The sequence below is a fragment of the Ascaphus truei genome, chromosome 1 (genome assembly GCF_040206685.1).
Source record: "Ascaphus truei isolate aAscTru1 chromosome 1, aAscTru1.hap1, whole genome shotgun sequence".
Classification (NCBI taxonomy): domain Eukaryota; kingdom Metazoa; phylum Chordata; class Amphibia; order Anura; family Ascaphidae; genus Ascaphus; species Ascaphus truei.
In genome coordinates, this window is record NC_134483.1 from 71,545,343 (window position 1) to 71,572,462 (window position 27,120).

A 27,120-nucleotide genomic window follows, 5' to 3' on the forward strand; every position below is an offset into this window, starting at 1 on the left:
GAGTGAGGAGGAGATTGTAAGTCGCTATCGTTTGAGTTCAGCAGCAATCTTAGCTCTTTATCAGGAGTTAAGGGGAGATTTAGATTTTTTCACAGCCAGAGGTCGTGCAGTCCCTGGGCTTGTTAAAATGCTGTGCTCATTACATTATCTTGCTTCCGCGTCATACCAGACAACTGTGGGCATAGTGGGCGGGGTCTCGCAATCTACATTCTCGCGGGCCTTGACCCAGTTTCTCTATGCACTCAATAGACGCGCTAGGAATTATATTCATTTTCCTACAGAGGCGACAGAGTGGCTGGAAGTCAGGACTGGCTTTTATAATATAGCAGGGATACCATGTGTGCTGGGTGCAATCGATTGCACACATGTTGCTTTGATTGCACCTAGTCAGAGTGAGCATGTGTACCGCAATCGGAAGCACTACCATTCACTCAATGTACAGGTGGTATGTGATGCCACGATGAGGATAATGCATGTGGTACCCAAATTCCCTGGTTCCAGTCACGATTCCTCTATCCTGAGGAACTCTTCAGTCTTCCATGCGTTCGAAGAGGGACATTTTGAACATGGTTGGCTGCTGGGTGAGTACACATTTACATGTTCTAACACAAAACACTTTTTTATTTAGGAATGTTGGCATTGTACAATTTGATCACTAATGTCAGCTTATGTGTGCTCCATTCATTATAGGTGACTCCGGATACGGAATTAGGCCGTGGCTCTTGACTCCGGTGCTAAACACTCAAACTGAAGCAGAGGAGAGGTACAATGCAGCCCATATCTCTACAAGATCTGTTATAGAGAGGACATTTGGCCTACTCAAGACCAGATTTAGGTGTCTGGACAGAACTGGTGGGGCTCTTCTATACAAGCCTCAAAAAGTGTCTGATATTATCCTTGCCTGTTGCATTTTGCACAATGTTGCACTGAGGCACAATGTACAGTCAGACCTAGCTGAGCCTGTGGTAGACGAGCATCCCACCCATGTAGCTGCTGAAAATGAACAAACAGCCAGTGGTGGCCAGACACGCCAGAATCTCATCAATTCATTTTTTTCTTGTAAGTACAAACATATATGTTCCAAGTTCTACTTTTATACTTACATTATGTTATCTTAACAATAATGTTTTTTTATATACCCTTCTGGTAGGACACAGATGAATATGGGTTGCACACCTTTCTTCTCTCTGCTGTGTGCACAAAGGGATGTGGCACCGGTATGTTATTGTTGCACAGGTTATATAATCCCTCTTCAATTTTACTTTAGTTGTGTGTATGTGAATACAACTGGGGTAACAAAGCACTAATATTTTAGCATTGTGTTGTTCCTTATGCTAACACAATACACATATTATGCCCATACTCATTCATGCTTCTAGTATGCTTACATACAATGTTATTGGTGCAGTGTAACATGTACATCCATATGATGTGTACACCAGCCTGATTTACATTTTGAATGTCATGAAATATACATGGTGTTGCACATTTAACACCAAATACACACTTTGCTGTGTTGTTTACGGTACTGAAGATGGCATGTCAATGTTTGCAATTTATATATTGTTCCTTTGCATTATAGGTATATCTCCAGTATGACTGATCATGGTATGTATATTTGCTGACATCTCTCATAAGATGTGCCTACATCAATCTTCCTATAATTATTTGAAGTCAAAACCCAACATATTGGTTTAAACACAAATGTTACATATATGTACTTTCTGTATCATGTATATGCATTTAGCTACTCTTGAGCTTTCATGTGCATTGTATTAGAAAATGATTACTCACATTTCATCACATTTTATGTATGTTTCCTTATAAATTCCATTAATGTAATATAGAGGTGTTTGGAGACAAGGGGATAACTGTACTTATTTCTTTACTTACGGGAGATCATTCATCACGGATGAAATTGACTGATCATAAAACTCCATGCATGAATGCCTGCAATCACAACAATGCGTACTACATCTTATATTTAGCAATGTTGGTGTTTTGTAATGCTAGGAATTAATAGTCAACATTAATTTAAATTTGTGACATGTGTATGTATAAGTCACACGTGTGTGGATGTGTCCTACATGTACCAAGTGTTAAACTGTTAACAGAGAAGACAAATTTGTCACTAATGTTACTGTCATTTAGCATTTATAATTTACCAATATGACAATGTTGGTAATATTTTTGCAATATAAATCACGTCACTTCATCATTATCATGATGATAATTATCAAGTATTGTCACAATTGTAACGTCAATCACGTGCACATTAGCATAGACACACTTTGTAAGACAACTGTTTGTGTCTGTATCAATTTGTGTAGGATCCATGTATAACACCGACAAATGATAACACCAGCTTTATTATGGTAGCTTATATCATCATATTGACTATACTATGTATTTTTAGAACGTTTAATAAACACAGTAAACTATAGTTAGTTAGGTTAATGAAATATACACAGAAACGTACTTCATTACATGATGTTGATGTCATAATCAGAACATCATGCATTGTAGGGGACCACAACATCTGGCCAATAACATTATTTGCTACAGTCCCAAACCATTTTATCAACATACCCATGTAACAAGAGATTTTTAACAAGAAATGGCTAGTTGGTTGTAAGTGTCCTTTACATTGGGAGAAGGAGTGGCTCAGTGAGTAAAGACACACACTGGCACTGAGATTTTGAAGTAGGGGAGTCTGGTTCAATTCCTGGTGTCGGCTCCTTGTGACCTTGGGCAAGTCACTTTATCTCCCTGTGCCTCAGGCGGCAAAAAATAAATTGTAAGTTCCACGGGCCAGGGACCTCAGCCTGAAAAATGTGTCTGTAAAGCGCTGTGTACAACTAGCAGCGCTATACATGAACATGCTCATATTATAATTATTATTATTATTCTTATTATTATTGTTACATAGTTTCGACAGTCATACGTTCCATTACACAATAGAATTCACAAATGTGTTAGCAGAGTGGCAATGGTTGTAATATATAAAACACACCATGCCATAAAATGATAGTAGTCATTAAAGAACACTCAATAAAAATTCATGAGGCACTATTTTGCAACATCATTATGTTAATTAAGTGCTTATGCAATATAGGCATAAGGGTATCACATTTTTAATTGTTTGTTAATAAGCGCTGCAAGCAATATAAAATTAGTTCCATATGTAGTATAGTAGTCGGTGGCTCCTCCTCACAATCATCTCATATAAAGGTAGACTCTTCTGAAATCATACATTGATCCGGTTGTATCTTCCCCGACATCTCTGAAATACAGCAAACACATGATGGTCAAAGATGGCACCTTACTATATATGTATCCGTGACAACGCATTACACAGCTCTATATGATTGTGTACATACACACGTCACTCACTTATATGTTAGAAGTACAAGTGTACATCAGTATGTAATGTTTCTTTAAATTTGTAGCAGGCATAACTATGTATATGATGTGAACGTTGCCTGTATACTGAAAATTGTGCGCGCACATCTTAGTGTGCGCACGCACTTCACGCTTGGCTGCACTAACTGTTAGCGCATGCGCAAAACAAAGCGTACGTTGTGCGTTCAATACATCTTGAAAATACCATTAAACATAAAATCTTTATTTCAAATACAATGAATACGAAACTACATTCGTTCTAAACGAGTACATCTGTATTCTTTTTAAACAGACGTGTTTGGACAGAAAGGACGGCCGATAACACAATGCGCAAATGCAATACGTGTGACGTCATGTTAACCAGCGTGAAACGCACGCTAACACTCCTCCCACTCAATTAACATTCGGCTAACGCCCAGTGTACGCCCCCACTGTATGACACACTGCAGTTACCGTTACTATAACAAAACATGACAGCCAATAGGCTTTGAGGCGCGCACGTCGCTTGGGGGCGGGACTTACATCCGTAATCCTTTTTAAGGACGCCTTGGGCCATGACAAGGGTCCCACGTCATACGTGGTGGACCCGCTTTTAAATGTTGTAGATGTAGCATGATAACAAAACAGGTATGTGTTAGAGTTATGGTAAAATGTTGCTAATATGTTTAAAGTGATAGGAAAGTACGTATATTTATTCCGTCAGCAATGTGTACTACTCTTTCAGGTTCTACTATATTGTATTCGGAAACAATTTGTTTGTGATCGCTACATGTTATGCAGTCTGCTATGTTACGCTGTATCCACGCATTGAAAGGGAAAATGGTGGTTAGAAAAAAAAAAAATATTTAAACGCAGAGTCAACTCATAACGGTTGTTATATTTACCATTCTTCTAGAATTAACTCTTCGTCTGGCTGCAACTGGTCGCTCCAGAAATGCAAGGCTTTTTCATCCACGCTTGACCCACCCGCTGAATCCAGTATGACACACATCTCCTCCATGAAGCGCTCATAGGAATCGCCACTGCTTTCTTCAAACAATTGGTCGGGAGGTATGTTCATTTCTTCGGGTACCCATTCCAATGCATTTTCAGCTGAAAGGCTTGGTACATAATCATAGTAGTTATGTTCTTGTACAATGTGGGTTTCAGGAATGGAGGGTGCAGATATTGCAGCAGGTATCGATTCACACGGAACAGTAGTAGCGGATCCATTGCTATTGGCATTAGGAATAAATATGCCTTTCACAACAATATATGTGCCTTCTTTCACGGTGAAATGTTTTTCTTTGGCAATCTTCCAGAAACCATAGTTGTGTTCTAGCTTATCCTGCACACGTTCAAAAAAGTCATTAGTTGATAAAGTGAATGTTATTGAGGAATTAAAATTGCGCGCATGCCGACGGTTTTGGTAATAAGGATATTTTGCTCGAATCAAATCATAGATTTGGCGTGTGCTTGCTTGGTGTCCGCAAGTTGATAAAATTGCTTCTGAAATCATGTATTTATAACCTAAATTCGGATTCATAATTGTCACCAATTCATCAGCCATTGCAGAGTAGCACAAAAGATGTGTGCAGGTATCTGTTCTTTGCTCATCAAAATGAAACTGCTCAATGGCTAACAAATTGCTGTGTTTCCTTTTCAAGGTCAACAAAAGTATAAACTGTAACTCCTTATTTCAAACGCCAATTGGATTTCTAGTTATAATTGCTTGAACATTTGTGGTTTGTGATAGCCACATGTGGGACAAACATGTATCCTTTTTTTATCTCGTTTCTGAAAACATTACTACACTTTTCATTCAGTAACATTGAGTTTTCTTGCAAAATAACAAAGAGCAGTGTGTGAAAATAGTGCTTAGACAGCCATATCAGTAAATACACACACCTGCAAAATGAAATGTTTTGTTCCCACATACATTTCTGTGTGTATTTGAAAGTCTGGTTAAGTCCCTGTCTGCATGAGTTTAAATACGTGTGTATCTATATATATATAAATATATCTCTCTCATAAATATATATATATATATAAAGTGTATATTGTACTATATGTATATTGTGTGTATGTGTATGTGTATGTGTATGTGTATGTGTATATATATATATATATATATATATTATATATATATATAAAAAATTTAAAAAAAAATTATATATATATATTATATATATATATATATATATATATAAAAAATGTTTTTTTTTTTTTTTTTTTTTTAAATATTGCTGGAGTACACACAACATATTGATGGCAGTAAGTAGGCCTTGTATGAAACCTATTTAAATGGTGATAAACATGAGTGAATTAAGTAATAAACATTTGTTTGCACCCAATAATGTTAGAGGCTCACACTTAGTAAAGTTGTCAAACATTAGGCCTGTATTATTAAAATAGTGTGTTTTCACAAGGAAGCATGAAGTGTATGTTTTTTGTAAATACATCTATACCAGTTTAGATAGTACTATATATACACACACACACACATACACACACAGTGTGTGTCTGTGTGTGTGTGTGTGCATATATCAATACATACTACATATATATTAGTATCAATTCAGAGATGTTCTTGAAACAAGAACACATAAATGATTAAAGGACAACATTACAATGGCCACCAAAGGTAAGTAATATTTAACACAAAATCCTGCTGTACACGTACAAGAAAGATGTTTGCAGTTAAATAGGTGCTTTTATAATTGCATGAAAATAATATGCACATGCAATGATTACATCAATTAACACACCCAAATGCAATGTTTTGCTGCAAAGTCAATGGCAGCTTCTCTAAACTTAGCAACTGGCTCCTGGTGGACCATTACTGAACAGACGATTAAAACATAAATATTTATAACACTATTCATTAATTAGGAGTGTTAACATTTCCAAAACTTCACGTGTACAAAAACATACTTGAAAGTTTGGAAACAACACAGTCTTCAGCATACATACAATAGTAATTAGATAATCTGAAGTCAACAAAACAAGGCCAAAGACATATTTTCTGAATTATAACATTTATTTTTTTTGTTCCTTTTGCGAGCGAGTAACAGGCCTGCTTGTTGTCTCTTGAATTTTCCTTTTTCTTTTGCCACCAACTTTAGGCACAACAGAGCCACTTTGAGTGGCCTCTGGCACTTCACGGGCAGGGCTTGTGGCCAGTGACTCACCTACAGGGCTTTTGGGCAGTGACTGTTCACCTACGGGGCTTGTGGCCAGTGACTCACCTACAGGGCTTGTGGCCAGTGACTCACCTACAGGGCTTTTGGGCAGTGATTCACCTACAGGGCTTTTGGGCAGCGATTCACCTACAGGGCTTTTGGGCAGCGATTCACCTACAGGGCTTTTGGGCAGCGATTCACCTACAGGGCTTTTGGGCAGTGACTCACCTACAGGGCTTTTGGGTAGTGACTGTTCACGGACAGGGCTTGTGCCCACTGACACATGTGAGCAAGTTGGTAGACACTGCACAAGTGATGGTTGGTCTGTTTCATGTGTGTCTTGTTTTGTTTTTGTCGCCTCCTTTGTAGGTGTCTGCTGCTGAATTTGTACAGATGGCAGCGGTAGGATGTCATCAGGAACCTGCACAGCAATGTCTGCTACTTGACCGGTAACATTTGGGCCTGGTGAATGAATATCAGATGAATGTGGTGAAAACTGACCTGCATGAACAGATCCTGGCTGGGAGGTGTTGAATTGTGGTACATTAGTCATTCTCCAGTAATTAGCTTGTGTTTGCTGAACAACTAATGCTTCGAATGAGGTGTTGATTTTTTGCAACTGTTTAGGCACTTCAATGAAGACTCTGTGGAGATGTGCCAATTGTGAAACTGTTTCTTCCTGCAGTGCAATCATCCTTTCCAGCACTGTCATCAGGTCAGAATGGCGACGATTTTCTGCTTCCACAATTTTTCCCTCAGAAGCTACAATTGCATCATATGTGGTATTTGCTGGACGTTTTGGCGGTAAAACAGTTTCAATTGGAACCTCTTCATGGTCACTTGCTTGTATTTGTGTGTCTATGGCGGCGGCGGCGGCATCATCATCATCATCATCATCATCATCATCAAAATCCTCTTCATCATGTTCTACAAATAAATGTACACATTATTAAATGGCATGTTAATCTCTGCTGTGTTACTATGTAATTGTACTGTGTCATAAGTAACAACTAACATGTTTCCATACGTTTTATAACCTCACATTAAAAACTACCTTGACTTAAGAATAATGTTTGGACTCAGTATGAAATATGAGTGAATGAAAACTTGCTGTAAACTCACAACTCCTACATGATAGTTAACATCACTAACACAATACAAGTTGGCTTACACTTCATTTTCACTGACACTAAGTAATCCTATTTAAAGAAGATGTGCAAAACAAATAATGAACATGACAACATAACATATAGAAGAGCACATATTATATGGCCACCAACTGATACACTCACCTTCTAGGTGTGTTGAGCTGGCTGACCCAGGTGAAGACACTTGTTCAGTCTCAGGTGACACATGTCCTTCAGGGGCAACTATATATAACAATAACATAAGTTTTACATTTACATGTGTAAATATTGAACAAACAGTTATTGTATGTTCTGTATTTATGAGTACCTAACAGCATCATTTCCTTAACCCAAAATGTGTGTGTGAAAGTGAACATAAATAGTTGTAATAACAATGTACATGCCTGTGTACTTAGAACTTTTGAGTTCCCTAACATAAAACATACTATGTTCCTGCAGTAATGCGTGAGGATAAATAGATTAAATTTGAACATAAAAATCATATGTTGTGTAGTGATATCAGTATCATAATGTACATAACTATCATGAGATGACCATTCACAATGGTTATCATGAAGGTGGTTATATTGCACAAAGTGTTGTTTTTGGTAGAGGATATGTGTGGTACATTAATATAAGATGTGGCACACATGAATGTGGCTGTGACTAAACAAGACAACACATGCAGTGTGTGATAATGTGTCGTTGATAGTAGTAGTTCAACTATAGATATGAGTGAACTAATGTGTGACGTACGGTTTGATAAGTAATGAGTTGTTGGGGCATTTAGTAGCTAAAGTGAAGCTTTCAAATGAGTGTGATTAACTTCAGTTGTGCTAGTCAGGTTGTAATAACGGTATTCCCTTCCCCAAAAAGCCTAATCAGCCACACCTTTCAATGACTTGAAACAGGTGAAAATGGTGTGAACTAAGTTGACCCTAAAATGAGGCTGTAATTAGTGTGTGTGCTGAACCCCACCCCCTCTGTTGAAGTGTATGCTGTGATGAGATATTAATTGCAGCTGCTTTAACACAATGGTAGATGAGCTAAATAGTCGTGTGCAGTTTTTAAGTTATGAAAACAATGACATAAAATATGATACGTGTGCCTCATTATGCTGTCTGTATATGAGTTAAAGTAAAAATGGACCTTTTCATAAACAACTATAGATGTGTTAGTGCAAGTGATGTTTGTAGGCCGTTGCATGCAATATATTTGATGCATGCTTAAAATAGGCAGTAATGTCATGTTTGTCGGAGTAAAATAAATAAAATACACAATAATATTATACATATTTCTGTTCTGTACCTGTAGCTAGTAATAATTTCTCATTAACATGTGTTACACATGTGTACTACCCTGTTGTTCCCCATCTTCGCCCACCATCAATTGCTTCCACTGCAGCAATGCATTTTGGGAATTCACATGTAAATGAGCACGCAATGGCACGTGCTATATTAGTTACTGCTTTTAGTAGGACTACAACATATATGTCTATTTTGAGATATATATATATACAGAATCAGACATATACATATATAGATGCAGGTATGCTTATATTGTGAAGACAGTATAAAAAGCAGTGTAACTATGCAAAATAACTGTAAGCAACGACACGCCTAGTACAGTAATATTTCTCACCTGGTGGAAATTGTGAGGGGTAAATTCCTATATCACGGTCACCAGGTAAGCCTTCCACGACGACGGGAAGTAATTTTGCCCGAAGCAGCTCCTCCAATGGACTTAATATGAGACGTTGTGGTGTGGGCCCACCTCCAGTGCCAGTAGCATGCACGCGTTGGTGTTGTATTTTCTTTTTCAATTTGGACCTAATATCATCAAATCTCTTGTGACAACTCCGCTTGTCCCTCACATGATTCCCACACGCATTGACACCAATGACTATTGTGTCCCACATCTCTTTTCTGCTTGCTGAACTTGTCCGCCCTTGAAAAACATATAAAATATATGAGGTAAATTAATAATAATATAAGCACCAGTTTCCTACACTGCTAGCTGTTCCAAGAGATAGCAAACATGCTGTTTTAGGTGTAATATGTGAAGCACATGAGCATTCACTACTAAACCTATACATGTAAGCAAGCTTGCATTCATATTGTATGCAGTTATGGCAAATTGACCGCCTGTGTTTAGTTGTCCTTGTAAGGCATGATAAAAAGCTGTGTTTCCAGACTAATTAACATAGAAAGATATTGTGAACCCATATTTGCATATGAACAAAACTCAGATGACCTAGGATCACATGTATTTGAATAATAAATGTAAAGGTACACTTACCTAGTAAATGTCCATATATACTGTCATAGTGCTCCAGAATGCCAGTGACAAGAGCTGTATTTTCCTGGTCATTGAAGCGAGGATTACGTGGCTTCTCCACACGTTTCTTCCGAGCAGGTTTAGGGTCAGAGCTTGGCTGGTGCTGACTGGACTCTCCTTCTTCCAATGGAAGAGCCTCCAAAAGCTGCCCACCAGCAAGCACGCCACCACCATCCACCCCATCTGCAACTGCGCCACCAGCAGCACTCCCAGCACCAGCACTCCCACTCCTAGCACCAGCACTCCCACTCCTAGCACCAGCACTCCCACTCCTAGCAACAGCACTCCCACTCCTAGCACCAGCACTCCCAGCACTCCCACTCCCAGCAACAGCACTCCCACTCCCAGCAACAGCACTCCCACTCCCAGCAACAGCACTCCCACTCCCAGCAACACCACTCGCAGCACCAGCACTCCCACTCCCTGCAACACCACTCTCACTCTCAGCAACATCACTCCCCTGAACAGTACGTTCACTCCGACGCGTACTCGCACGAGTAGCACTCCCACTCCCACCGGCATCACTCTTCCCACGCTTTGCGGGCATACTTCCAGCACTCACAAAAAACAGACAAGAAATGTACAGGCAATCACACGAAACACTTCCACATATAAAACAAGACAAAGATGTAAACAAAACAACAAAGGACAAAGCTCACCCAATACACAACAAGTCTCTCAGTCAATATACAAATCTTCAATCGTCCAGCTCTGTGCGTCTCTCTCTCTCTCACTCCCAACAACACAGAGAATGAATAGCAGTACACGTTGCCTTTAAATATGGCGCGCAATCCAAAACATGCTTGTTTCGCCTGATTCAGCAAGATTTGTGATTGGGCAACCTAACAGCACCGCGCCACGCACGCCGATACACCTGTGTGTGATCGGCTAATCATCGTGAGAGTGGGCGGATTTGTTTTCGGGTTGATTTTGAATGTATTCGGCACTTACTGCATACGGAGAGGAAAAATCGCCAATAACATGACTAATCGGTAAGATTGCCAATTTCACATAATCGACGCTTACTGCATGAGGCCCTTAGTGATAAAAATAAAAAATACTTCTCAGGTGAGCAGTGCTTGTCTGGTGAAACCCACCCAGGTTTTTGCAGTATTTTACCCAATTGAGGTGAGTTGAGAGGTTTGCCTTGTGAGAGGAGGTTAGTATTGAAAATAATGAGGATGCTTCGTAATTCAGAAGTAACGATATCACCTATAAATCATTTTCATGTAATCTTGATCTTTTAACTGTAGAAGCCATGTAAATAGTGTGTTCCCATCAACATCTAAAGGGCCTATTCGGGTAGCTTTGATATGTGACTTAACGCTTGTTAAGCAATTTTGCATGTGTAGCTATTCAGAAAGCTTCGCTAACATGTCAAAATCATTTGGAAACAGCTTTTTAGCCAGCGTTAGCACTCTGGTTCTGAAAAGCCGTGGGGTAGCACAAAAAATGGCCAAACTCGCATTTTTTGCCAGTAACTGCTATTCAGGTAGCTTCGATACCTTAAACCTGCATATTTTGTTTCTGCCACCCAGAGAGTGGCGAGATTGGGTTCACAATGTGCAGATGAAGGAGTAGAATTAATTTTTTCGACATAGGATTGAAGCCGGGGGTCTCCGGAACTGACCCGCATTCATTTCAGCTCTGGAGACCCTCTGCTTCAATCATATGTAATAAAAATAAAATGACAGCCCAGCTTTATTATCATAGTGGCTAACCGCTAAGGTAATGAAGAGGTTAAATATCAGTAACTGGTTTGTTTGTAGTAAAGGGGGTTGGTGAAACTTGTAGTTGCCGCAGGGTGGGTGTTTAGGCCTCCCGGGAGTGTTGCGGTAGGAGTTACCCCTTATTTACCTTAACGGTTACTACCGCTAAGGTGGTGAAGGGGTTAAACCCTCCCGCTACCCACCCAGGAGGCCTAAAACCCCACCGGGTCAAATACCACCTTCATAGTTGCCCCAGGGTGGGTGGTTAGGTCTCCTGAAAGGGCTTAACCCCCCCTTACCTTAGCGGTTACAACCGCTAAGGTAAAGAAGGGGTTGACCCTTCTCGTGAGACCTAACCACCCACTCTGGGGTAACTACCCTCTTCACCCACCCACTCCACTACCAACACAATAATGGGCAAAAGTCCTATTGGGCAAAATGGGCAAAAGCCCTATTAGACATATATTGCTAATAGCACTTTTTCCCAGTCAAACATACAGTACAGTGCACTAAAATAAAATACAATACAAATTACAATACTATAAAAAAAAATACACTAGCCATTTAATCCATTGTGGGCATAGATAACACAGTGACAATCAATGAATTTCTTGGCTAATATTTAGTTTAATTGTATTGTAATGTGTTGTTTATTTAAATGTCTTTTATTTTTAGGATTCCCATTGATTGCCAATGTTGCTATCTATGCCCCTGTTGAGGGCATAGGTAACTACAGTGACAATCAATGCGTTTCGTGGCTAGTGTTTTTTTAGTTATGTATTGTAATGTGTATTTTATTTCATTGTGCATTTTTTTTTAGTAATCACAAATGAGCAAAAGCGCTATTAGCCGTATTTGGCTACTAGGACGTTCGCTCATTTGTGAGTGTGGTGATAGGGGTAGAGGGGGTGAAGGATGGGGGTAGTTGCCTAGTGGAGGGTGGTTAGGCCTCCCAGGTAGGTGGGGGGGAATGTTAACCCCTTAATTAGCATAGTGGTTACTACCCATTAAGGTAATTAAGGGGTTACTGGCCAATAGCTAGTGTTTTAATGTAAATGTTGGAGCCACGGAAGAGGAGGAGGAAGACGAGGATGGCCTTCATTCTGGCAGGGGTAAGTATAACTTTTATTTACTATAGGGTGCCTGGCTATTGATTTATTTTGAATGGGAAAATGCACTATTAGCCATATATGTTATCGAAGTTGCAGTGATAATATTGAATCTTCCTGAATAGGCCCCTAAGTGTCAGATATTGGAGTCATTTTATTGTCAGTGTAAAGTTTCAAGCTGGCCATAACTAGGAGCCATAAATTCTCTCTTCAATATACCTTTCCAGTATGTTTGGAGACCTCTTAATACTCTGCAAGAATAGTGGAGCAACAACACTGCTAGAAGTGCTCAACCCCATTTCCCCGTGGCAAGGTGAAAGTGAATGAATTTGATTAAACTGCAGCTGTTGTAGTTGATAAGTAACTCATGTAGGAATATTTGTTTCTTTGGAATGTAAATTTACTAATGCAGGGAAATAATATGTATTTGTTCATGATGTAAATGTTTCCCGGCAGGTTTTTCCTAGGGAAATGCCCAAACCTTGATGGCTATTAACAATTTCTGAATTTTTCACCACATTCTCTAAAAACATCCAGTCTGACTCTGCTGGGGACTATTTAATGAATAATGTTTAAATAAAGTTTCAATGTTGAACGAGGGTTAAGTAACCTATTTTCACACATTAACCTCTTTTAAGTCATTTTAAGACATTCTGTTTAACCTACTTTTGCTGGCTCTATTGCTCGTGTAGCCTTGTGTAGTTTTGGGGTTACATGTCTTTCTCCTCCTGTGCAATAATCCCTGTTAAGGGCAGGTTGCCAGGAGTAATCATGGGGTTTGCCCTCACACTCCTGTGCTGTGTAATATCTGGTGAAGGTAGTGTCATCAGGCTCTGTGTCCAATTACAGTGACATAGGGGTGGTGCCTACTGAATCTATTTAATATGCAGCATATCCTGTATTTAGTTAGTTGTCTCACCCGCCTGAGTGAGACTGGTCTGACCCAGCAAACTGTCAAGGCTTTGGCAGCTTTTGTGGCCCTCCCTTAGGGGAGAGGTGTGGGCAGGCTATTCCTCTTACTCCATCAGGGAGTAAGGGAAGAGCAAGGACAGTTTCTAGGGCCATGACTAGGAGTGGTGTCCAGGGACTTCCTTTTTGTTGGCAACCTGAGATGAGCGGCTAGAAGACCAGCCGCTATGATGGGCGGCTGTCGATGTCTGGTGATAATAAAGGATGCCAAAGAAAGAGATTGCTTCTGTCCTGATTGTGGAGTAATTTGGGAAGAAGGTGCACATAGAGGTTCTCTTTCAGAGACTCCTCCCTACAACGCTGGGGGTCTGGAAGAGATGGAGGCGCTGTACCATGAGTGAGTATAACTCAGCAATACCTCATAAGCCAGTCCTGATGCCATCCCCCATACCATCGCGGGAGACTCAGGGATTCTGTAAGCCAGTATGTGCACCACACTACACTTCATGTAACTGTGGTCAGTGTCCACATAGGGGGGTCAATATGAGATGGGCCCGGGCAAACACCGTTACATTTGGAGGCGCTGCTGAGATCAACAGGACAGGCTTTCAGCTAGGCGAACTAATGTAGAGACATGTATTCTTCCAGGACAGTGCTGTGTGAAGGAAGGGAGTCTAGGGGTAGTCAGGAGAATGCCCCTCGCAAAGCACACCCTAGATGCCACTGTATGGTGTGATATAGATCTGGAGACAGGGCTATTTCTTGTGGTCACCTAGAGGAGAGTAGTTGTTTGATGCCAAGGGGGTAGCCTGTTAACATGGTCAGGAACTCCTGGTATGGGTCAACGCTATGTGTAACCGACGATCGGTGATGGGTTAAGTACAGTGGGGCTGATCCTAAGTACTTCTAGCCAGTAACCAGACTATACACCGCAGAGCACTTACACTGGACTGATACCGTGTGCAGCATACACAAGAGAGAGTTTAGCCTAGCATGAGGTAGAGCATTACAACTGAGGCATATACACTTGCGATACATGTAGATGTGCACGCTGGCATACTTTATTGCATCAGCATGGCGGCTGCCCAGCAGAGGAGCACCATCTCTGACGAAGCGCCATTTAGGCGTGAAACGCGTAAGAGCTACCTTCCATTTTTTGTCTGCACCATGATGTTCGAATAAAGATTACCTTTTAAACACAAGCTGTTATCCTGATCATCCTTGGCTGTGCCCTGACACACTGCATCCTGCAGCATACTCATGTGCACAGTAAGGAAAGAAGTAAAGATGGCAGCTGTGTGTGATGTGGTCCCGCGCGGTGCGGAGAGCCCAAAATGGCAGTTCGCACCAGAAATGAGAAGTGAACGTGCTGTGTGGACAGCTGAAGAATCGTGTGTGGAGACGACTATAATGAGTAGGCTGTGGAGTGGCGCGAAAGCTATGGCGCACCCTTTTTGTCCTGCCTGAATTCCCTGAGTGCCTCAGAGGAGGAGATCAGTGAGGACATTGCAATTATGTGTGAGATGTTGGATGACGTACCTGATTGCCAGTCGGTGATCACTACGCAAGTCGAAGCTGCGGTGAGTGTGGACGGCAGAGTAATCCAAAATGACGGTTCCCGCCAACCTGGGAAACCGCGTGAGCAGTGTGCAGAGAGAAAGTTTGCAGGGACTTGTCCGGGAAGTGGCGCGAAAGCCGTGGCCGCGCCTCCCTGTATTGTGACAGGCTCAGAGCCGATGCTGGGTCCTGACGGGCAGCTGAGTGACCCTCCTCTAATCTCCACCAGAGGGAGGGGTCACTGCACCCACCAATGGAAAGCTAACCTGAGTGAAGGTGGAGCCAGATGTGAGCTTCCTCCACTTCAGTTGTGCAAAGCTGGCGAGCAAGAGAGACTGTTGTGTCGTGTGTCTCCCTTACTCAGCGCAACTACTGAGAGTACTATGGCGGACTTTGACATTCACCCCTACCAACTTCCAGGAGGCTTCCTGGTAGTGAAGACGGGTGGACGAGAAGTGCTCCAGTGTCTATGTATGCAGTGTAGACTACCGGGCGGCGAAGCCAGTACGTCGGCGAGATGCCCACAATGCGGAATCCACTACTTGTGGGCCGTGGAGCCGTTTGTACTAGGGCACGCAGAGGCGGGAGGAACTACGGCCATGCTGACGGCAGTAGAACCGCCAAAAATTAAAGAAGAAAAGGCTGATCCCGGAGAATGGGGATTGCTACTGATGGTGGTGCCAAAGAAGGAGGGCGTGGAGGCCTGTGCCTTAGCGGAAACACGGAACCTCGCTGTTGGTCCCCTGCGGAGGTACCCTTACCCTCATCGGCATCATCCTTGTCGGATGACAAGCACGGGAGCGGAGCATGTGTAGTGATGCACCTACCAGAGGACCACTGCAGCGGTGCTGTGAAAGAAGAGTGGCTTACCTGTGACCTGGGCCCGCTACACATTGACATCCCTCGGCAGCAAGCGCTGGTGCGACCGGAGCAGCGGAAGAGTCCCACGGTTGTGGCGACTCCCAGTGCGGCGGAGGGACATCCGGAGACAGGACCGGAGGAAGAGGAGACCATTGCAAGCCAGCATAGTGGTGAGGAACCTCCTTACTCCCAACAGGCTCCAGTGGAGGCGGCCGTATTGAAGGCCCCAACCAAGACCCAAGCGGAGCCGAGAAGCGTCGCGGGACATCCGGTGCCTGATGTAGAGGAAGAGGAGGAAGTTCAAGGATGGGACAACCCCACCCAAGATGGCGCCCTCTCTCGAGAGAATGATGACGTCATTTCCGGTATTTCCAGCGGAACCGACCGGGAGCATCCGGCAGCGGCGCTGAGCAGCAAACGTCTATCACAGCAGGATATGGACAGATACAGGCAGGCTATGCGAGGCCACGGAGGAAAAAGGGTTGGTGAGTCTGCCACACCCAGTGCTATGACAGGTCGTGGCATCGCCAAACTGTTAGTTGCTACCCACGAGCAGGAACACTTCCCCATTCCCCTTGCCCAGTGCCAAGGCCAATGCCCCTGCTCCTATCCCTGCCATGTCACCTGTGGGGTCACGTTCTAGCCAAGGGTGGTCTGGGGAGTCACAGGACACATCGGAGGAGCGGCCTGTGTCGGGCATGGACTGGGGGGATTGCATTACTTCGGATGAGGGATCGGGGAGGGAGGTAGTGCCCTATGTCAAACCACCCAAAATGAATCCCACCATTTACACCCACATTGTCAGAGGGAGGCCTAAGCGTTATGGGACTTCTACCCATTCTAGTATTGGGGTCTGGGGTCTCGTCTGGAGGGGACTCGGAAGGGCATGAGACTGCTCTGGTTGTGAGGAACCAATTACGGGAGCATAGTACCAAGTGGTGGGCTCCATTATATGAGAGCTATTCAGGTTGGCTGGACCGCACTAGATTTATCCTCATGCGGGGGGAGGTGGTTGACCATTGGTGGGATGTAGGGGTGTACTCGGCTGAGGAAGCCCAAGAGGAGCTCGTGAGGAGGTGGGATGAGATCCAAAAGGGGATAGTCATACCAAAAGGGTCCTCTATATTATACGACATTATTGCGCCTGTAGAACCTTTGTCCTGGGTACTTCCAGGTAAAGCAGGGAATAAAACGTTGGTCAGAATAAGCAGGGCCGAGAGAGCAATAGTGGCCAGATACTGTGACGGTTCAGGGGATTCCTTCCCCTGCTTGTACCCCTGACGTCACCCTCGCTGCCCCTTCTCCTGACAACCCCCCTTCTTGTGACCACTCCTGTCCTCCCCCGCCGTTGCCACGGCGCGTGCAACGCAGGCCTCGCGCACCTGCGCGGTCCCCGAACCCCTGCTGTGACGTTTCCCACTCCCAGTCCCCCTCGGTGGCTACTCCCATGCCCTTACCTGCGGTGGCAGTTCCCTCCGTTCATTCTCTACCCTCTGCAGCTGTCCCGCGGCGCGGCGTTCCGCACGCCTCGTGACCCAGCCTGTGCGTGCACACCCTCAGATTACAGAGGGCGCGCGCACACGCTCCTCTTCTAGGGTTTCCCGATGTCCTGACTCCTCATCTCATGCCCTGCAGGCAATCTCCCTCATTGGTTCCCCGGTCTCCTCCTCCTCTCCTCCTCACCTATCCCTGCTGTCTCCCACTTCACTCTCTGCTCCTCCTCTCTCTCCCATTGGTGTTCCCTCCTTTATAACCCCTGTCTGTCCTTTCTATCATTGCTCTGCATAGCTTCTGTTATCCCTGTGTGTGCAGTCCTATGCTTTGCTCTCTCTGTGTTTCAGCCTTTTCCTGCTCCTGCTTATCTGTGGATTTCCCTGGTTTGACCCCTGCTCGTCCTGGACTACTCTGCTCTCTGTTGCCCTTGAACCCTGCTTACGAACTCTACCTTGCTGACCTCTGTACCCCTGGACTTGGCTTACGAACTTGACTACTCTACTCTCTGGATCCTTGGACTCTGGCGCACGGACATCACTATTCTTACGCTTAACCATCAAGACGTTGCAAGTATACTATTAACCTTCCAACAGGCCCAGCAACGCCATACCACACTCCGGGCTTGCCCCCACTGCTATGGGTGTGTGGTAATACCGTTCCCACCTCAGTATTGGGGTCTTGCCAGGTCTGCCAGCATACAGGCGTGACAGATACAAGCAATATCATGGATTTGAGTACCCGTATGTTCCGGAACTCATAATGCAGGAAATTGAGGACAATCGTGACACCTGGCTAAGGGAAGCGGTGGAGGATTATCTTAAATCGAAATCTAGTCACTCTGCGTACCGCACAGAGGAGAGGGTGTGCTATCTTATGCGTATTTGGAGTGTAGGCCGGAACACTTATATGCACAAGCTAGAGTACCGACCAGAGAACGGGCCGTCCAGATCGTATTTTATTACTATTGTAGATCACAAAAGGGCGAGAAGTAAAGAAACCTGATCCCAGGCACTATTACTAAAGTGGATTCTCCTAGGGAGTAGTCCTAGAGATGGGAGGGTTGCATTGAAGATGTTCTGTATACAGTAATGCACTTGTGATGTATTATGTAATTTTTGTATTGATGTATAATTATTGTATTGTTATATTTTGCAGGTTGTTCATTTGAAGGAAGGCCCAGCAAATTTAGAACCAAGTGGGGACAATTGGATCCACCAGAGTGGATCCACCAGAGTGTAGCCTTGTGTAGTTTTGGGGTTACATGTCTTTCTCCTCCTGTGCAATAATCCCTGTTAAGGGCAGGTTGCCAGGAGTAATCATGGGGTTTGCCCTCACAATCCTGTGCTGTGTAATATCTGGTGAAGGTAGTGTCGTCAGGCTCTGTGTCCAATTACAGTGACATAGGGGTGGTGCCTACTGAATCTATTTAATATGCAGCATATCCTGTATTTAGTTAGTTGTCTCCCCCACCTGAGTGAGACTGGTCTGACCCAGCAAACTGTCAAGGCTTTGGCAGCTTTTATGACCCTCCCTTAGGGGAGAGGTGTGGGCAGACTATTCCTCTTACTCCATCAGGGAGTAAGGGAAGAGCAAGGACAGCTTCTAGGGCCCTGACTAGGAGTGGTGTCCAGGGACTTCCTTTGGGTTGGCAACCTGAGATGAGCGGCTAGAAGACCGGCCGCTATGATGGGCGGCTGTCCATTTCTGGTGATAATAAAGGATGCCAAAGAAAGAGATTGCTTCTGTCCTGATCGTGGAGTAATTTGGGAAGAAGTTGCACATAGAGGTTCTCTTTCAGAGACTCCTCCCTACAATGCTGGGGGTCTGGAAGAGATGGAGGCGCTGTACCATGAGTGAGTATAACTCAGCAATACCTCATAAGCCAGTCCTGATGCCATCCCCCATACCATCGCGGGAGACTCAGGGATTCTGTAAGCCAGTATGTGCACCACACTACACTTCATGTAACTGGGGTCAGTGTCCACATAGGGGGGTTGATATGAGATGGGCCCGGCAAACACCGTTACACTCAAAATACATGCACATCGTCACTTCCTTTCCAAACATGTATACAAATATGCAGGATTGCTGCCAACCCGTATAAGAATTGCATATACTTGGGAAATACTTTACAAGTGATGCAACTTGACAAATTGTTGAAGCAAAATGGTCACACCTCTAAAGGACGTACAGTAGCTGCTCATATACTTACTTTTTTTTTTATTCAAATTTTATTGTAAATTTGCTGCTCTATATAATATAACAAAACTCATCAAACATTGTAGACGCAACATTCAATTCTGCCCGTGAAATCACCTATTCATTGTATATTGCATCCCTGAGCATAACAATAGAGTGATTCAATATAAAAGAAAAATATATTTAAAAACAAAAAAAAACAATCTGGGAGTTCAACATTGAAAAGAGTTTGGTACATTTTGCAAGGGTACTGATAGATCGACTTTATAGCGATATTATGCAGTTCTAATATAATCTTAGCTGCTTAATTTCAAGCTTAACTTTTTTGGTATAAGAAGGGCTTTAGCATTATGGCCAATAACCTCAGTTCCAAAAACTGTTACTAAGCCCCTCTATTATACTTGAAGCCATGCCATCTGTGGCTACTAGTCTGCTTCTCTCCTGGCAGTAAGCCCTGGTACAATCAGGCTGCCAGTAGTTATTATGGGGTTTTCCCCCTCCTTGGTGCTGCACTTGAGTGACAGTGGGAGGCGGTGACAACAGGCCTGGGCATGACCAATCATGAGATAGGCCTGATGCCCTCCTCCTGGCTGTACTTAAGGGCAGTGCCGCCCAAATTCTGTAGTGCCTCTACCCACTTGAGAGGGGCAAGTCACAGAGCCAAGAGCCTGACTATTGGGCCTTCTTTGGTCCTTTTCCCCCCCGGGGGAGAGTGAGTGTGTACCATACCTCTGCCCTTGCTAGAGGGGCAGGGAAGAGTTGGGACTGCTGCGGGTGCCCTTGGCCTGTAGTGAAGATCCAGGGACCATCCTTCAGTGGGTAGCTGAGGGTGACTGTTTAGGGCAGAACCTGCTGTGTACTGTGCTGCACGGAGAGAGACAATAACCCATTCATGTTTGCATATACCTCCGGCCTGGTGTGTGATCTTACTGGGGGGAGAGGTAATCAGTTCTACTGTGGGAGATCACCTTCAGTTCCTGGAGCCTTCGGCAGATAGAGGCTCTTCACTTCTAAAGAGTATGAACCCCAGAAGCCTAGTCCTGTGTCCCCACTACCATCGGCGGACAACTCAGCCCTATCAATGGCCAAATCTCCCACTGGGTGGGGGAACACCGTTACATACTCGTAATCAGGAGCCCATATTGTGTAGTATTTGGTCTTTGATACTTAAGAGAATATATCAGTTCTCCATTATTCTAATAAATTCCACTCTCTCCCACCATTCTTGCATGGATGGGATGGAGGGCCTTTTCCACATTCTAGCTAATATATTTTTGGCGGTATAATGAGATGTCTAATTAAAGGTTTTCGTATGTCTGCTGATACTTGCATCGATTAGCCAGAGACCAAGCAGCACATTCTCAAGCTGGAAGAAAAGGACATCTCAATGCCACTTACTTGAAGAATAGCAGAGACTGCAGCATTTCAGGTCACATGTGGCCCTTCAAAAGCTACGTTTAAGCTTACATTTTCAATACACTTTTACAACCAAACACTACAGAAGGCGAAGCGCCCGTGTGGCGTGAAACGCGTAGAGGGAGGACATAGAATTTGCCTGTCCTATTTGCGAGTACAAATAAAACCATTATTCTGACCTTGGGTTCGTATACACATCATTGCCAGTTTGTTTGCTGCTGCTCTGGGTGCCTTTTCTCTTTTTTCTGGAACGCAAGTTCAAAATGGGATACCAAAGTGCTCAATCTCAAAATTGAATTTATCAAGTGCTACAGCTAACATATACCTCAATAAGTCCCAAAGTAAAAATATTCTACTTCTCTTCACAGTACTGTTGTAAGGCAAAAAATATAGGATCATGTTACAGTATGTAATCAATTGTAGCTTAATGGTTCTTAGCACTTCTAACATTTTCATTGAAACTACCCCATCCTCTCCAACATGCTTAGAATGTAAGATATCAAAGGAATGTAAACCTCTGACCTTCTGAATGTGCAGAAAGAATTTAGCCTAAATACACCATAGGCTGAAGCACTGTAACTGTTGTTCTCGATATTTATACAAAAACTAAAAAGAGCTGCTTGTCCTCCACACAGGAACACAATATTCCTTGTTCTCTGAAAAAAAATAGTTCAGACGCAGTACACCCTTTTTTGCTATTATATATTTCTTCAAATACTGTGCAGAGACCTTGCTCAAACCCCTTGGTGGTAAATGCGTGCTGCCTAGGGAGAATGGCAATTTACTTACCTTAGTTTAGGAAAACATCCTTAATCATTGCTCTCATCCTGAAGTCTGTATACTTATACAGTTATTGAACTTATGTTCACTACAGCACATTCACCTGGAGACTTACCTTTGCCATAACATAGTTATATTACCCTATAAAGTACCTACCACCTAGATGGCCTTACAGACATAGGATTCATTATATACTTTGGGAGTATCTCTGGTACACACTTGTTCTCATGATACCTCCACAGGAGATTCGCATTTCTATTAAACAGTATACGCAGTTAAACTGTCTTCACATAGTATACCTCCTGAGCCTACATCTGGCTACTAGATACACTGTGCCTAAGCTCTACTGAACATTGATACAGTGAACATTGACACTGAGTGACTTTAGCTATTAGACGTATACCCTAATAGAGGATATACATCGTTTTTAAGTACATTTCTATAAATAAACTGTTTTTATATATACAATTTTTTTACCTCTGACCACATTATTATATAAAGGTCTGCAGTGCGCCTACATCAGGGATCTTCTGTACCTCCTCTAGGTACACCTTTATGATTATATATTTCTTACAATATTATATATTGACTAGCTGTACTCGGCAAAACATACGCCGATACAGGAGATCTGAAAGGATATTAATGTAACTTTACTCTTAGGTTTCACCCCTCCCTGTAACACCTTGCTGTCTCTTGAGCCTTCTTCCATAACTTACTCTCTCCTCCATCATACCCTGCTCCTCTTTGCACTCTCTCCTCCCCTCTCTTTGCACTCCCTGCCTTACTGTTTGCTCCTCTCTGTGCAGACTACATTCCCTCATCTCCTACTCATCTGTATCCTCCTCGGCTTGTTGTCTCACTCTTTCCTCCTCTTGCTGACCTTGCTGTCAGTCCCGCCCTCTCTTTGCACTCCCTCCTGCTCGATGTACACACTGCGCCACATTCCCTCCTCCTTGTGATCCCTCTGTCTCCTCCTCTTCTTGCTGTCTCTCTGTCTCCTATCTTTGCTGTCTCTTCCTCTCCTTGCTGTCGCTCTCTCTGTCTATTCTTCCCTCTTTGCTGTCTCTCCTCCCTTCCATTATGCCCTGCTCCTTTTTGCACTCCCTGACTTACTGTGTCTGCTTCTCTCTGTGCAAACTACATTCCCTCCTCTCCTACTCATCTGTCTCCTCCTCTCATTGCTGTCTCCCTGTTTTCTCCTCCAACCCCTCTTGCTGTCTTTCCAAGCCATGTGCACAGTGCACTCCGCTGTCTCTCTATGTTTCCTCTCCCCTCCTGGCTGTCTCTCCTCTTCCTTCATCATGCCCTGCTCCTCTTTGAACTTTCTCCCCCCTCTCTTTGCACTCCCTGCCTTACTGTGTCTGCTCCTCTCTGTGTATACTACACTTCCTCCTCTTCTACTGATCACATCTGTCTCCTCCTCTCCTTCCTGTCTCCATTGCCATTAAAATCCCCTCCCAGTTGTTTCCTGGGTGAGTGAGAGACCACTTAGTCTATCACAGAAGGGTATGTATGTGTAGCCCCCTTTCTCTATGCCTAAGGGAAATTACGTGGGTGACTACGCATGCTGCTATACCTGTTGTTCACAGGAGGCCTAAGCCTCCGCCACTGGATGCCTGGGGTGAGCACTTTCTCTTTAGTGCAGTGCCTCCACCTGTGAGGGATCCCAGCGTTGCGGGATAACCCCTTCACAGGAACTATCACACAAATGAATACACACAGTTATATAACAAATATAATAACAATACCAATATGCCAGTGTAATACCCACAATATAACTCAATGCCACAACGTACTGAGGGTGCAATGGCACCAATAGCCCTGGTGTCCTTCCCAATGTCAGTCCCACCCAAGTGTGAGGTAGCGCTACCTCTGTGGACTGTTGATGCACTTATATATACCTCCCTGGGCCCTGCTGTACCCAGATACCACCGGATGAAACAAAGGATCAGCCAGGTCCCACAACGTGGGGCCTCCAATAATCCCCTCACTCCTTACGCATCCGATCCGCCTTATGAAGTGTGAGCTCCAGCTGGAGGGTCTTGCACAATGTTTATAGGACCCTGGCCTGGTTCCAGGCCGCAGGGCACCTCGTGGCTGTCCGATCACCTGTGTGATAGTACCACTGTGTACTAAGGGGAAGCATCCCTATTAGAGGTAATACTGAACATGTATGTGTCTGCTATTACCTCTCTGGACATGTATGTGTCCGGTAGTACCTCTCTGGACATGTATGTCTCTGGTATTACCTCTCTGGACATGTATGTGTCTGGTATTATCTCTCTGGACATGTATATGTCCGGTATTACCTCTCTGGACATGTATGTGTCTGGTATTACCTCTCTGGACATGTATGTGCCTGGTATTACCTCTCTGGACATGTATGTGTCCGGTATAACCTCTCTGGACATGTATGTGTCTGGTATTACCTCTCTGGCCATGTATGTGTCTGGTATTACCTCTCTGGTCATAGTGACCTAATCGGCTTGGAGGGCTGCTGTATTTACATGAGCAGGGAGAGGCCAGGGCTGTTGCTAGGGGGCTGGGCAGCTTCCTCCATTCTGAATGGCTACTGCTGGGTAATGCAGCCAATCAGGAGGAGGTGTCAGGAGCCTGGGGGTGGGGCCAAGGAGAGGAGGAAACAGCATGGAGTGGCGAGAGGTGTGTCTCTCGAGTGCATCACACCTTTCCCCCTGGGGTCCAGTTTTTTTGGAGATGCCTCCTGGCAACCCTACCTGTCGCAGACCCGGGCCCGTTAATCTGGAAATCACCTGCAGTCCATCCAGGTCTCTACCTAGCCCTGCAGATATAAACTACATACTACTCTGGTGTAGGACTCTTTAAGTATCTTGCTTGTATGAATGTTACTAAGCTGAACACAGGCCTCTCCTTATGATGGCCTGTCTGTCAGGTTCCTTGCTTTTAGGACAAACCTATTTTATAGGGGCACTTCTCTAACTAGGGGGGGAGGGGAACTATATACATGTGAGATTCCCCCTCCTCAAGAACCTACTGGCACCTGAGTTTCTCCTGGTAACTTGGGGATCTGGGGAAAAAACACATATTTGTCCCTTTTTATAACCTTGGTAGGGTAGGACACCACCCTCAGTTACTGGGCAGATTACATGTTGCAATCTGGTCACACCATGTCAGGTGACCCTTTCTTGCAGCTTCTAGAATTAAGGCGTGGCTAACCTAACCTTGAAAGTGCAACATTATTAGAACAGTGTATAACATCTGAGGCCTAGTGAGGATTTAACCCCTACACTCCCTGCAGCTACCAGGGCTGACATGCAGGGATTCCTAAATTCTAGCACGGTGCTACATATATGATATAGTAGGTGCTGGGGTTAGAGCTTGCAGGGATTGTGTGTTTGAGTTTTAAGGTTGGTGGTTATTAAATGAGATGGGTTAACACCATTAGCAGGGAAAGCGGTGGCACAGAGGCGTGGGCGAGAGCCAGTGTGTATATAGCTGGGTCCAGGATTAGGAGCGATATCCCCAGCAGCAGGGAGGAGTAGGGGGAGAGAGAGGAGGTGAGAAGAGGATTTGTAAGGTTGATTTTTATTGAGGGGGTGTAGACGTTGTTGGGAAAGTTGTGTACATAGGGGTGCAGTCCATAGGCCCAAGCATAGGTGGAGGGAAGGAGACATGAAGAAATATGGATAGGAAGAGAGTGGGGAAGTTGGAGAGAACATAACAGTTTACAAAGGAGTGAAGAAATAGTAAACATTTTAATGCATCCATTTATTATTATAACTCTGGGGTTTTTTCCTATCTGTCTCTTGTGTAACAAAATAATTGTATTTAATTGTAGTTGCTCTCAAACAGACTGTAAAGTATTGTAATGCCCCCTTAAGTGGAGACCAGTATTTTCTTTTATAAATTTTTTTTACAAGTGATGATGAAGATGAAACAGTAAAAGCAATAGGGAGGGCATAATGAGATGCAGAGAGAGAGAGAGGTAATAGGAGAGAGGTCCCAGGTATTGGAGGATATGAGTAGGATGTGAAAGAGCAGGTGTATAATCAGGCCTGGGAGGGCAGTGTAGCACTCAGGGTTACATAGCAGCTTAGAAAGTTAGTTTTTAAATATTAAAATATTGTCAGAGCACTTAGAAAGCCAAGTTCTCACAGTCGTAGGGTTAATGATGAACTGCAGAGTCCAATTCTTGTATTCTTCATCTCCAATTTAACAACAATTTGAACTCCACAGACACTTCATATGTGACACTTAAGATGTTACACAGCCAATGTGCCGTCTCATTACACAGGATATGCAGTCTCATTGGCTGTACCCAGCTGAGTGACAGGTCATTCAGCCTATCACAGAGGGGTGTGCAGATATCATTAGAGATATATTATATATTTATTTATAAAATGTTTTACCAGGAAATAATAAACTTGAGTTACCTCTCATTTTCAAGTATGTCCTGGGCACAGAGTTATGATGACAGATACATGGTTACAAATACATGGTTACATTAGGTGAACAGGGTTATACAATATATATATATATATAAAGAAATTGCATTATATTAGGTGAACATGGTTACACATTATATATAAAGACATTGCATGAAGCGTTTAAGATAAATAAGTTATAGGCGTGTGTAACAGTTACAGACATTGACAATTGAGACAGCTTCAGCTGTGAAAGAACTTAGACTCGTGGCGACTTTGAGAGTCTCAGGTAGATTGTTCTAGTTCTGGGGTGCACGGTATGAAAAGGCGGAGCGGCCGGATTCCTTGTTGAACCTTGGGACCATGAAAAGTTCCTTGGAGTCCAATCTTAGGTGATACGTGCTGCATGTGGTTGGGGTGAGGAGTGACCAAGAAGTGTTTGAGGGCAAGACAGGAAAGATGAACTTTGTACCTAAACTCGTGATGACCAATCTAGTTCTTTGAGCATTTCGCAGTGATATGTTTTGTAGTTACATTGGAGGACAAAGCAGCATATTGAATTGTAGAGGGTATCAAGTTTGCTAAGTTGGGGCGCTGTTGGGGGACTATGTAACCATAGTCTATAATTGGTATTAGCATCTGCTGTGCAATGCGCT

General features: G+C 43.6%; 1 protein-coding gene across 1 annotated transcript in view; it reads right to left on the bottom strand.

The window, feature by feature from the left end:
• Positions 1-6,420: 6,420 nt before the first annotated feature.
• The window catches only part of LOC142462827 (uncharacterized), a 40,701-nt gene continuing 20,001 nt past the window's right edge, over positions 6,421-27,120 (bottom strand). Inside the window, exons 2-4 of the mRNA XM_075565379.1 lie at positions 9,332-9,519; positions 7,856-7,933; positions 6,421-7,490 (exon numbers count right to left, since the gene is read on the bottom strand). Coding sequence (XP_075421494.1) covers positions 6,421-7,490; positions 7,856-7,933; positions 9,332-9,519 — 1,336 coding nt within the window. The remainder of the gene's footprint in view (positions 7,491-7,855; positions 7,934-9,331; positions 9,520-27,120) is intronic.